The 12,367-nt window shown below is 34.9% G+C and overlaps 1 protein-coding gene across 3 annotated transcripts in view; it reads right to left on the bottom strand.

The window, feature by feature from the left end:
• Positions 1 to 12,367, bottom strand: part of NRDC (nardilysin convertase) — an 89,254-nt gene that overhangs the window by 30,257 nt on the left and 46,630 nt on the right. For all 3 annotated transcript variants that reach the window (XR_007136159.1, XM_047789126.1, XM_047789125.1), the window contains 5 exons: positions 9,573 to 9,668; positions 7,671 to 7,793; positions 5,235 to 5,292; positions 3,487 to 3,560; positions 2,033 to 2,102 (listed from right to left, as the gene is read on the bottom strand). Coding sequence is in view for 2 of the 3 variants with exons in the window: in XM_047789126.1 (XP_047645082.1) it covers positions 2,033 to 2,102; positions 3,487 to 3,560; positions 5,235 to 5,292; positions 7,671 to 7,793; positions 9,573 to 9,668 (421 nt within the window). In the remaining variant the exon portion in view is untranslated. The remainder of the gene's footprint in view (positions 1 to 2,032; positions 2,103 to 3,486; positions 3,561 to 5,234; positions 5,293 to 7,670; positions 7,794 to 9,572; positions 9,669 to 12,367) is intronic.

The following is a 12,367-nucleotide window of genomic DNA, read 5'->3' as shown; positions in this document are numbered from 1 at the left end:
TAAACCAAATTGGAGTTCCCGTCTTGGCACAATGGAAACGAGTCCAACTAGGAACTATGAGGTTGTGGGTTCGATCCCTGATCTCGCTCAGTGGGTTAAGGATCTGGCGATATCACGAGCTATGGTGTAGGTCACAGGTGCAACTCAGATCTGGCATTGCTGCAGCTCTGGTGTAGGCTGGCAGCTGTAGCTCTGATTCAACCCTTAGCCTGGGAACCTCCATATGCTGTGGGCGCGGCCCTAAAAAGCATTTAAAAAAAAAAAATGAACCAAGTTGATTACATGCTATCTGATTAGTGATTACATTTACATCTGAATAAATGTAACTGTACCATATTTGGTAATTCTGGAGTAATTTCTCTTGTTTCTTTATAAAAAAAAAAAACTGAACCAAAATATACAGAAATGTTAACCGTTTTTGGAAAACAGAATCATGGATGACTTTTTTCTACTTGTCAGTAGTTTTCAAGATTCAACAATGAATTACTTTAGTAATCAGGTGGAGGATAAAAAAGGCACTGTTAATTACAAAAAAAAAGAGAAATGCAGAAAAGGAGAAAAATGACATATATAGCATAATTCTATTTCCAAAAAAGATGTGTTTTATATTCATCATTTTAATGTCTGAAGGACATATAAGAAACTATTAATGTTGGGCATATCTCTGAGGACAGACAAGGAGAAATAGAGCTTTACTTTTTACTTAATATTTGTTTGTCCTCAATAATTTTTTTTGGTTGTGCCCAGGGCATGTAGAAGTTCCTGAGCCAGGGATCAAACCTGCGCCATAGCAGTAACAATGCCAGATCTTTAACCACTAAGCCACCAAGGAAATCCATGCTCAGTATTTTAATACTTTACAAGCATATTTTATAGTCAGAATTTAAAACAAAGGGAATAAGCTTTAAAATATGCTTATAATCATTTTAACACTTTTGGGGATACTCTAACATAACTATACAATCAAAGTATATTACTTTTTTCCTATAGCAAGCAGACATAGACATTCGCTACTTTTTTACTGGACGCATACTGTTCTTGTTAGCTTTAGGGGACTTGATTATTAAAAGCATTTTTTACTAAGCTTAAGTAACACATGTTACTTTTTTCCTTCTGCCTGTTTGTGTGTCTTCATGGGATCTATTGATAATGATTTTGGAAACTTACGTTAAATTTTTATCAGTACCTTAGCATTTATTTCTAATGAGAAAAGCATTTGTAGCTACTGACTGATCTTTTATCTTTAAAGAACTTCATAACCAATATAAATTGCTCATGCAAGATAATTAAATAAATTGAAATGTTTTCTAATTTCTAAAAATTGGCCCTCATTCCCAACTCATGTAAGTCCTTGAGATTTATGCTATATTGTATTCCAGGCTCAAAATTATTTAACTTTTCTTTTGACAAGATCAAACTAAATGGTCGTCACTGACAAATCATAAGCTAGTATATATTCATACTCAAAGTACTAAAGAAAATAATTAGAAAAGTTAGCATTCACACTAAGATAATTTCAAAGACTAAGGAAAGGCAAGTAATTATAAGAAGATTCTACCTTTTATACTAAACAAGACATTAAAATATATAGCAAAGGCTTGAACAATCCAGGAGTAGTAAGATCTCAGTTTACTATATAACCTGTTTTTATAAAACCAGAACCCCCAAATTTAAACCATTTAGTATGCTTTTAAAATATGATTCTTGGAGTCACCATTGTGGCTTAGCGGTAACAAACCTGACTAGCATCCATGAGGATGAAGGTTCAATCCCTGGCCTCGCTCAGTGGGTTAAGGATTCAGCATTGCCATGAGCTGAAGTATAGGTCCCAGATGCAGCTCAGATCTGGAGTTGGTTGCTGTGGCTGTGGCATAGGCTGGCAGCTCCAGTGCCGATTAGACCCCTAGTCTGGGAATTTCGTATGTCATGGGTGCGGCCCTAAAAGCCAAAAATAAATAAAAATTTAAAAAATAAAATAAAATATGATTCTCACTCATTACTGAATGGAGTAAATAAGCCCTTGAACTCTTACCTGTAATGTTGCTGTTGAGGGGGGAGTGCCCATGTGATGGTCAGAGCGTGAATTTTTCTGATTGGAACAACTGAACAAAAATATTTTTCAGAAGAACAGATATAAGTGTTTCTCCATTACTTATAATACTATGTTACATGAAATTTTTTTTAATATATTTCATCCTTCAAAAAGCAGGGGAAAGTTAAATACAATGCAATTATTATTTTAAGTTGCCAATTTTCCAAATTGAATAATGCAATTTTTGTAAAATTATTTCCAATTTGGTTTCACAAGTAAAGAAAGCATGGATAGAGGAATTACAAAAATACGAATGCATACCCTTTCTTGCAGGATGGATCCCTTCCTCCAAGAAAGGGTATGGACAAGGAGTAAGAAGACCCATGGTGAAATCCAGCAATACTACTATCTTGCTATCTGTGTTTACACAACCTAGAGAAAATCACTTGCATTTAAATCTTTCTGAATCTATTATGGTATGGATGAGTGGGGTAAGGTTAAGTAACTCAATGAGTCTCTCCAATGCTATTATGCTAGGATTCTATGAAAAGAAAATCTAAAGCCAGAAAGAGCACAATGAAAAATAAGCTGTCTCTGCGAAGATCACCTTAGATAGAATGCAGGCAGCAGCACATAAATAGAGTGCGACAAAAAAGGATGTGACAGAAAGTCACTGGGCAGAGGGAAGGGAGAGGAAAAAGACTGGCAATGGAGTAAAGGAGAAGGGAATACCTAGGCAATTAAGAGAAAGAAAAAATATCTGCCATGGTAAAAAGAGCAAAGAAAGAGAAATGGTGAATTAGGAAATGTTCTCACAATCACTCACTATGGGCCAGTTGTTAAGTAAATTATAGCATAAACATGTGATGACTCATTGGGCAGTTATTACAAATATAATATTAAATGAAAAAAGCAAGAGATAGATGTCTATATACTTTAAAACCTCAACTAAGTTAAGAAAATATACCTACAGAAATGTAAGAGGAAATCTGCCAAAACCACTTCTCTGGATGGTAACTTTAAGAGTGACCCCCCCCCCCTTTTACATTAAATTTGTCTTCATTTAACAAAAATTGTTTTTATAATGAAGCTAAAAGGAAATGATTCCCAAAGTGTTTTCCCATCCTTTATTTTTCTCTTTTAAAGGCAAAAAAAAGAGCAGAACACAGATAAAATGAAATAGGAAAGAAAAAGCCAAGAACAAAAGTAAAATAGGCGAAAGCATGACACAGACTTAATCAAGCAGAATCAAGGTACCAGACCAATCAATCTGCTACTAGTTAATGGCCTGCTATCTATCACTAGTTGGATTTCCACTATCTACCTACTCCCTTTCAAACCCAGCTGTACTTTCTGTTGTATTCTCATTTTCAAAGAAAATTGGCAGCCTCAATTAAGTTTTAGAGAATGGGCTAAAGTTATTTCAAACAGTTTTAAACCTTTGGTTCACGAACCTCTATAAAGTTTGTTAAATGCTGGTGTGTCAAATGGATCCGTTAAATGGCCAAAGTTTGGTTTGGGTAACCCACTGAAAATAAAACAAATACATTAAGATTTAATTGGCAAAAGCCTTTATAAGCAGTATCTTTAGGGATGCCTAACTGATAGGTATTTATAATCTATTCTATATATTCCTAGTTGAAAAGTATTCTAGGCATAAGAAAACAGATGGCAACAAAGCCACAAAACCCAGAACTACACAAACTATTCTTAACCTCAGTCCCAATAACTCGAATACTTTATATTTACTGCCTCTATCAGTCCCATTCAACTTTAGTTCTCCACTTAATACAAAAGCCATTTCAGAAAGAAAACTTAGACTAGAGACATTTTTTAATCCAACAAATATATATGGAGTGATTACTAGGTATAAAGTACTATATTAGGTGCTAGGGTATTTAAAAAACTTAGACTCTCCTTCTAGAGGCTTCCCACCTGGTTGAATATATTGAAACTAATATTTCTTCTAAAACACGGTCAAAATGAATCAGTATTAAATACCCAGATTTTTTTAACCTGTCTGATTAAAGAACCAAAATTCTTAAGTGAAAAATATTTAAGAGGATTTTTTAAAGCTTAAAATTTAAATTCTTATCAGAGATTGACAAGACCGAATCAATTCCTCTATTGAAATACCTCTGATTTTATCAGTAAAGTCTCACAGTGAAACACATTTCAGTCTGCCATTTGACATTTCATAGCTCATATTCATTTTTTACCAAATCAAGCAAACAAAAACATAAAACAACTCCATAACTTTGTCATGGCTCTCATTATCTACCCATACTTAAAAGTACTGCTAATTACCAACAGAAATGTATATAAAGCCATAATAATAGTAACCAATCATTTGTTATGACAAATTATTCTAACATCTTTTAAAGCTAATTTTTCTTTCATAAATTTAAAACAAATTGTCTTGGAATGAAGAACCGGAAAAAGTCTAGCTTACTCACCTGATGCAAGAAAAAATAATCTCATTTCACCAAGTTTACTAAAATGCAAATTGCTAGGGTGGGAGGAGAGATTCATTTGCTTCAGAATTAATTTTTTTGTATTCTTTGTAACAAAAATGTAACAATAAAATGTCTATTTTGATGGAATCTGAGGTGGTCAAAAAATATCTTTTTGAACTGGAACGCTATGTCCAATTTCTAATAAAACATAATTTGATTCAAGTATATACAATAAGCTTTCAGGCAATACATAGTCAATCATCATCTACAAGATTATTTCCTTTATGGGGGAAAAGCATTCCAAGTTCCAAACAACTGACTTAAAAAACAAACTTTGAGAACACAATTTGTTCTGAAAAAGGGAATACATATAAGTATGTGTAACCCACTTATATTTATGTGTATTCTGCCTCTCAATATAATATTTGCTTTCACATCATAGTTTCAAACATTCTACACAGTAACAGAAAAACTCTGAATAAACATAAAAAGAGACAAATTCTTCAGTTACTGCTTGCTATATGTTTATAAGCTTTTAAATTCTGAACTACAAAAACTATGGAAACTTGGGTTCCCATCTTAGTTTTCTCACTCAAAAGCTTTGTGATCTTACTAAACTACTTTAAGTCTTAATTTAATCACCTGTTTAAAAAATAAACTGAAAGCGAAAACCTCTGAAACTCATACAAGAAGACATGGCCTGTTTAACTTTACAGGTATATGATTTATGAAAATAAATGTCTTACTTATTTGGTATCTGAGAGAAGATTTCAGTCACCCACTTTTCCAAAGTATCCAGTGTTTCTTGGTGGAGAGGGCAGGAAGGAGACAAGGAAAGGCAATGTTGTTACTAAAGGTAGAAATGCAATTCGATTTCTCACTTATCTTTAGCTATAAAACAAATGAATACTTTAATTTGGGGAAATCACTTGCCACTCCTTAATTGGTAATCAGTAACAGGAAAAATAACAATAGTTAAGAAAACCTTGAGACACATATAATTTTGTTAGATTGCTTTATTCTTTCTCCCTGGTGAAGTTAGAAAAAGTATACAAGTAGGAAAAAGAAGTTTTTATCATTAGGCTAGTGTGAAGGACCAAGACATAAGAATATATCAATCATTCCCCTACCCCATTCCAAAATTTATTTCCTCTAGGAAAGTTTCTCTTAACTAACCTACACTACACTAATCCTTCTCAACAGCTCATCAGTGCTATTATACTCCATTATTTTATATTAATTTATACTTAAGGTTTTAATGCATGTTTTCTTAGGTTACACATGATTTCTATCTTTTTTAAATTTTCTTATAGTTTTTAATTTTCTTATATTCTTTTGAAATTTCTAGTAAAACAGGAGGTCTAAATGAAAAAGGAACCCCGTTAGGAGTTCCATTGCGGCTTAGTGGGTTAAGAACCCAACAGTCTCTGTGAGGGTGCAGGTTGGATCCCTGGCCTCATTCAGTGGGTTAAGGATCCAGTGGTGCCGCAAGCTACAGCAGAGATCGCAGATGCAGCTCAGATCTGGTGCTGCTGTGGCTGTGGTGTCAGTCTGCAACTGCAGCTCCAATTCGACCCCAGTCCAGGAATTTCCATATGCCATGGTGAGACCATAAGAAAAAAAAAGAAGAAAGGAAAAGGAACCCTTTTAGTGTTATCCTAATGACTCATTACCACCACTGGATAGTATTTGTAAATTCCACCAGACACATGACTTTCACTAATTCTCAAAAGAGAGGCCCCAGTTCATAAAATACAAAATGCAAATTCGACTAATCAAGTCTTGAATTACACTATTTATAAAGATATTTTACTCATAAATGGTATAATAAATGCTAAAGTTCCAAAATCAATTGACTCCAGATTGGACAAGCTTTTTTTATCAAATATCTGGGGCTTATTTTAGAAATCCGCAACAAGCATTAATATGCTCTTATATTTGTTACCACACAGAAGAGAATGCAAAAGAATCAATACCAAGTTGAAGAAAAATACATGTTCATGACAGATTTGGAAACAAAAATTTAAACTGTAAATTAACATTACATATCAAATATGAAATTGCCTATTTTAAAAATATTGTAAAAGGAATCCAGAAGCACATTTGTAGTTTGAATGCCATACCACATCCATAACTTTACATTCAAGTCAACTTTATTTATTTATTTATTTATTTATTTATTTATTTAGTCTGTTTGCCTTTTCTAGGGCCACTCCTGCGGCATGTGGAGGTTCCCAGTCTAGGGGTCTGATCGGAGCTACAGCTGCCGGCCTACGCCAGAGTCACAGCAACGCAGGATCCGAGCCGAATCTGCGACCTGACACCACAGCTCATGGCAACACCGGATCCTTACCCCACTAAGCAAGGCCAGGGATCGAACCCACAGCCTCATGGTTCCTAGTCGGATTTGTTAACCACTGAGCCACAACGGGAACTCCTCAAGTCAACTTTAGTGGACTAATTTTAAACCTTAAAATGTGCCAAGTTGGCTCTAACCTCAATTTTGACAATGAAAGAACAAAATTTTATAAAAAGTAGAATCACATTAGGGAGAGAGGGTTAGTTTTTCAAAAAGAAATATGCAAACTCTAAGGAATATCAAAAGGAATAGTTTAGCAAATGACTGATTTTGAAAAATAGCCTAAGGAGATTAAAATATAAAGAAAACAAAAGAAAGGTACTGTAATTTCTTTCATGAGAAAAGCTGACACAATATTACCTTCAGTAATAATAAAAGAAGGAAAAGAGGTATTGATCAGTATTTTTACATTTAAGAAAAATTAATCACGTCATTTTACTAGACCCTATGTAAGGATGAAAAGACAAATAGTGTGTCCTATAAGAGTTTATTTTTAATACAAATTAAATGCAAAACCAGAGATAACAGAGGCCACAGCTGAATGTGGCTTAAAAGACCAATTCACAATCTATTGCACATTAATATACTTGGACTAGCTCAGCAATAAGACCTGTGTCTATAAGAGAAAAAAAACACTTGCCTGAGGATCAGATAGTTTTGTGCTTCCCTGAGTTTTGTCTCTCCAAATTCTGATTTCCCTTAGTTCATATTAGGATCAAGCACCAAAGTAAATTAATAGTGTACTGCAACACTGATAAGACAGACAAATCCTAAGAAAGCACTACTTTCAAGTAATTCTAATGGCCACGGTAGACAATATTACCTTTGGATTGAACCACTAAAGTCATGTAGTGAGCAGAATAGAAACGCATCCAGAATTCTCTCAGTCTAGCATGTGTATCAATATTATTTCTTTTTGGCTCATGTTTAAGAGTTTCAGCATTTCCTATAAAGAGATGAAAAAGATTATAGAAATGACTAAATTTACTTTGTTAAAAGTCTACACCAACAATGTATCCTCTGCTACTATATTTAACAAACGAAAGAACCCAAATGACTCAAAATATTGAGTGTATATATATATAGATATATATATATATGACAAAAATTCACAAGAAACAATTTCAAAAGTATATTTTAACACATAAGGAATTAACCTCTAGTTGACAATACCGTAACAATGGTAATTGCCTTAAGCTCCCTTTCTTAATTAGTCCACTATTCAATACAGGTTTCATCTCTAAATTACTTCAGTAATATAATTCTTTTTTTTTTTTGTCTTTTTGCCTTTTCTAGGGCTGCTCCCACCGCATATGGAGGTTCCCAGGCTAGGGGTCTAATCGGAGCTGTAGCTGCTGGCCTACACCAGCAGACTGCTCAGGATCCAAGCCGAGTCTGTGACCTACACCACAGCTCACGGCAACGCCAGATCCTTAACCTACAACAGGAACTCTTGCATAATTCTTAAAAATAAACCACATAGGAGTTCCCATAGTGGCTCAGTGGTTAATGAACCTGACTAGTATCTACGAGGACGTGGGTTCAATCCCTGGCCTCGCTCAGAGGGTTAAGGATCCAGCACTGCCATGAGCTGTGGTGTAGGTTGAAGATGTAGCTTGGATCCTGTCCTGCTGTGGCTGTGGTGTAGGCCAGTGGCTACAGCTCCAATTGGACCCCTAGCCTGGGACCCTCCATATGCCTCGAATATGGCCCTAGAAAGACCAAAAAAAAAATAAAAATTAAAATGAGCCACATAAAACAAGGATACCATATAAAGTGTATATAACTGTACAAACAAGAAAAACATTCTTTGGGAGTTCTTGTGGCTCATCGGTAACGAAAACGAATTAGTATCCATGAGGATGTGGGTTTGATCCCAGGCCTCGCTCAGTGGGTTGAGGATCTGGCATTGCTATGAGCTGTGGTGTAGATCGCAGACATGGCTGAGATCCTGCGTTGCTGTGGCTGTGGTGTAGGCCGGCAACAACAGCTCCGATTCAACCCCTAGCCTGGGAATTTCCATATGCTGCAAATATGGCCTTAAAAAGACAAAGAAAAAGAAAAAGAAAAACCTTCTTTGAATGAAGTACCATTCAGATCAACCCACTGCAGATTCTACTCTGGTCAAGAGGATTAATACACAGCTATAATAACTGAATTCTAACACTAAGAAAAAGCCCTGGTGAAAAACAGATACCATTTGAACAGCTTACCAGTTACACAAAATTAGGTCACAGCTCAAAAACTACTAGAGAAAGAAAGCATTGCTGAATCTTTGTTGATAAATGGAAATGTCAGATTGGGGTAAAGTAAAAACTTTATAATCAGATAAAGATGTTCAAATCCCACATCCCCTACTACTGGATTTAAGCAAATTACTTCCCTAAGCCTATTTCTTTATTTTTAAAAACAGAGATTATAATGGTACCCAGCTTATAACATTGTTATGATGACTGAATGGGATAATTCATGTAGTGTTAGCAGACTATATGGCACCCAGAAAACATTCACAAAACATTAGGTGCTATTCCTGATATATCTAATGTTAGAGAGCCAAATACTGGCATGCTTAACTACCTTCTATTTGAAAAGCTACCTACCCTAAAAGGTAAAAGGTACGTAGGCTAACCTACCTCTATAACTTTCCAATCTTTATAAACTATTCATACTCTCAATCTTCCTTTACTAGAAAATATGAAATAAGATAGAGTATTTATTATCTTACCCCAAAAAAATTTTCCCATAGGATGTCCAGGTCTAGCAAGGCTTCCAAACAACATTTCCTTTCTGTTTGCATCAGAGGGTCTTGCAAGTTGATATTCTGTCAGTTTTAAGGAAACACTTTTAATAAATTCATTATCTTGCGTTATTATCTCAAAATTCAAGCTTAAATAACTAAAAGTAAGGAAATAGCAAAAATCAATTTTATGAATCGTGTAGTAAGACTGAAGTGGAGAACTCAATGATCTAGTACAAGTTCTATTATTTAACACATTCTTTTTTAACTCTGGATAGTCAATTCACCTTTCTGAGGTTTTTCCTTATTTTCAAATGAAACAGATAGTTAATGATCTGAAGGTTAAAATTCTGGGAAGCTGCATCCCAGGTTTTATTAACAAAAGTGCTAATAAATACTATCTAAGAACTTTGTCATATATATTGTTTAAATTTTCTCTAAAGCCAACTATGTTGGTAATTAAGTGTTAGTGAGAATAGTCACTTTGAAGTCAGAAATATCTGGGCCAGAATCCAAATTCTGCCATTTACTAAGCTGTACAACCTTGAGAGAAGTGTCTTACTTTCCTGATTCCACTTCTACATTTTTAATAAGTAGTTACTAGTATCTAGCTCGCAGGATTTTTAAAAGGATTAAATAAGATATATTCCTTTTACCAAACAACTACATACTAGCTGCTGGATGTAGAAAGTTCAGAATCAAAGCAGAGGCAAGATATCAAGCTAAAGAGAAAAGGAAGAAACAATTTTTGAAAAAGCCCCTCTAAGCCTCAGTTTCATTGTATGTCAAATAAGGATAACGTAGGTGATAAAAAATCATAATAAAGTAGATAATAAGTGCTCAATAAATGTTAGCTATTATTAATCATCATAGGAATAATGGCAAGGCATTGCAAATGTTTAATAAGGAGAGTGACATTATAATGTTGTAAATGTGGAAGCAAAAGTAGATAGAAAAAAACTGATTAGGAGCCATCACTGCTCTACTTGGTAAAGAGAGTAGAAACTAAAGTGGTAACCGTAGGGATGGAAAGAAGCAGAATTAAGTATAAGTATCTTTGATAAAATATTTCAGTTATAACCCATGAAGTCTAAACTGAAGATGAGACCGTAAAAAATATATACGCATTTGTAATTTTTACACTTTGGAAAACATACATTGTAAAAATATATACATAGCTTCAATAAAGTTTCAATAAATATATACATAGCTTTAATTTTTTAAATCTTTGTAAAAAATATGAAGATATGGCTGTAACACAGAAGAAACAATTCCATTATTAAGTGTGATAGACTGAATAATGGCCTCAAAGATGGCCACATCCTAATTCCAAAACCTGTGAATGTGTTATCTTATGTGGTACAAGGAATTTCACAGTGTTATTAAATTAAGTATTTTGAGAAGGGGAGATTCTCCTGAATTATCTGGGTGGTCCCAATGTAAAAGAGGGAGGTAAGAGGACTGAAATCAGAAGCTGTAAAGACAGAAGTAGAGGTCAGATAGGAAAGAAGATTCTTTTTTTTTTTTGTCTTTTTGTCTTTTGAGGGCCGCACCCGCAGCATATGGAGGTTCCCAGGCCTACACCAGAGCCACAGCAATGCAAGATCCAAGCTGCGTCTTCAACCTACACCACAGCTCACGGCAACACTGGATCCTTAACGCACTGAGTGAGGCCAGGGATTGGATCGACAAACTCGTGGTTTCTAGTCAGATTCGTTTCCGCTGCACCACGATGGGAACTCCGGAAAGAAGATTCTTAAGATGGCTCTTATGATAGTGCAAGAAGCCAAGGAAAGTCCAAGAAGGAAAGCAGGTGATATCTAGGAAGTGAAAAAGGCAAGGAAACAGATTCTCCCTTGGAAACTCCAAAAGGAATGCAACCCTGAAGAAATATTTTTAGGCTTTCAACCTCCAGAAGTTTAAGAAAATAAATCTGTTATTTTAAGCCACTGAGTTTCTGGCAATTTGCTATAGCACAAACAGGAAACTAATGGAGTAGACATATGTATTTTTTTAAAAAGTGATTTAGAACCCCCACAACAGATAAAAAATAGAGTATAAATACTGAACACTTAGAGAACACACTCAACCACTTGATTATATTAAAAAAGGCTTTAGCCACATCCTCAACCTCAATTACCAAAATACTCTATGTAGGCAATTACACATGCTTATGCAGGAGTATGAACAATTATTAAAATAAAGACCTAATTATTAAGAATAATTTTTTTCTTTACGATCTTCTTTTAGCAATAAGTTAACCCCATTTTTTATACTCAATGAATTTATCACATCTGTAGTTGTATAATGATCATCACAATCCAATTTCACAGGATTTCCATCCCACAACCCAAGCACATCCCCCCATCCCCCAAACTGTCTCCTCCAGAGACCATAAGTTTTTCAAAAGTCTGTGAGTCAGCATCTGTTCTGCAAAGAAGTTCTGTCTGTCCTTTTTACAGATTCCACATGTCAGTGAAAGCATTTGATGTTGGTGTCTCATTGTGTGGCTGACTATACTCAGCATGATAAATTCTAGGTCCATCCATGTTGCAAAAAATGCTGGTATTTCATTTCTTTTAATGGCTGAGTAATATTCCATTGTGTATATGTACCACATCTTCTTAATCCACTCCTCTGTCGATGGACATTTAGGTTGTTGCCATGTCTTGGCTATTGAAAAGAGTGCTGCAATGAACATTGGAGTACATGTGTCTTTGCGAGTCACGGTTTTCTCTGGATAGATGCCCAGGAGTGGGATTGCTGGATCAAATGGTAGTTCT

This window comes from Phacochoerus africanus, chromosome 8, assembly GCF_016906955.1.
Source record: "Phacochoerus africanus isolate WHEZ1 chromosome 8, ROS_Pafr_v1, whole genome shotgun sequence".
Classification (NCBI taxonomy): Eukaryota; Metazoa; Chordata; class Mammalia; order Artiodactyla; family Suidae; genus Phacochoerus; species Phacochoerus africanus.
Note: the sequence above shows the minus strand (reverse complement) of the source record. Positions and strands in the feature narration are given on the sequence as shown.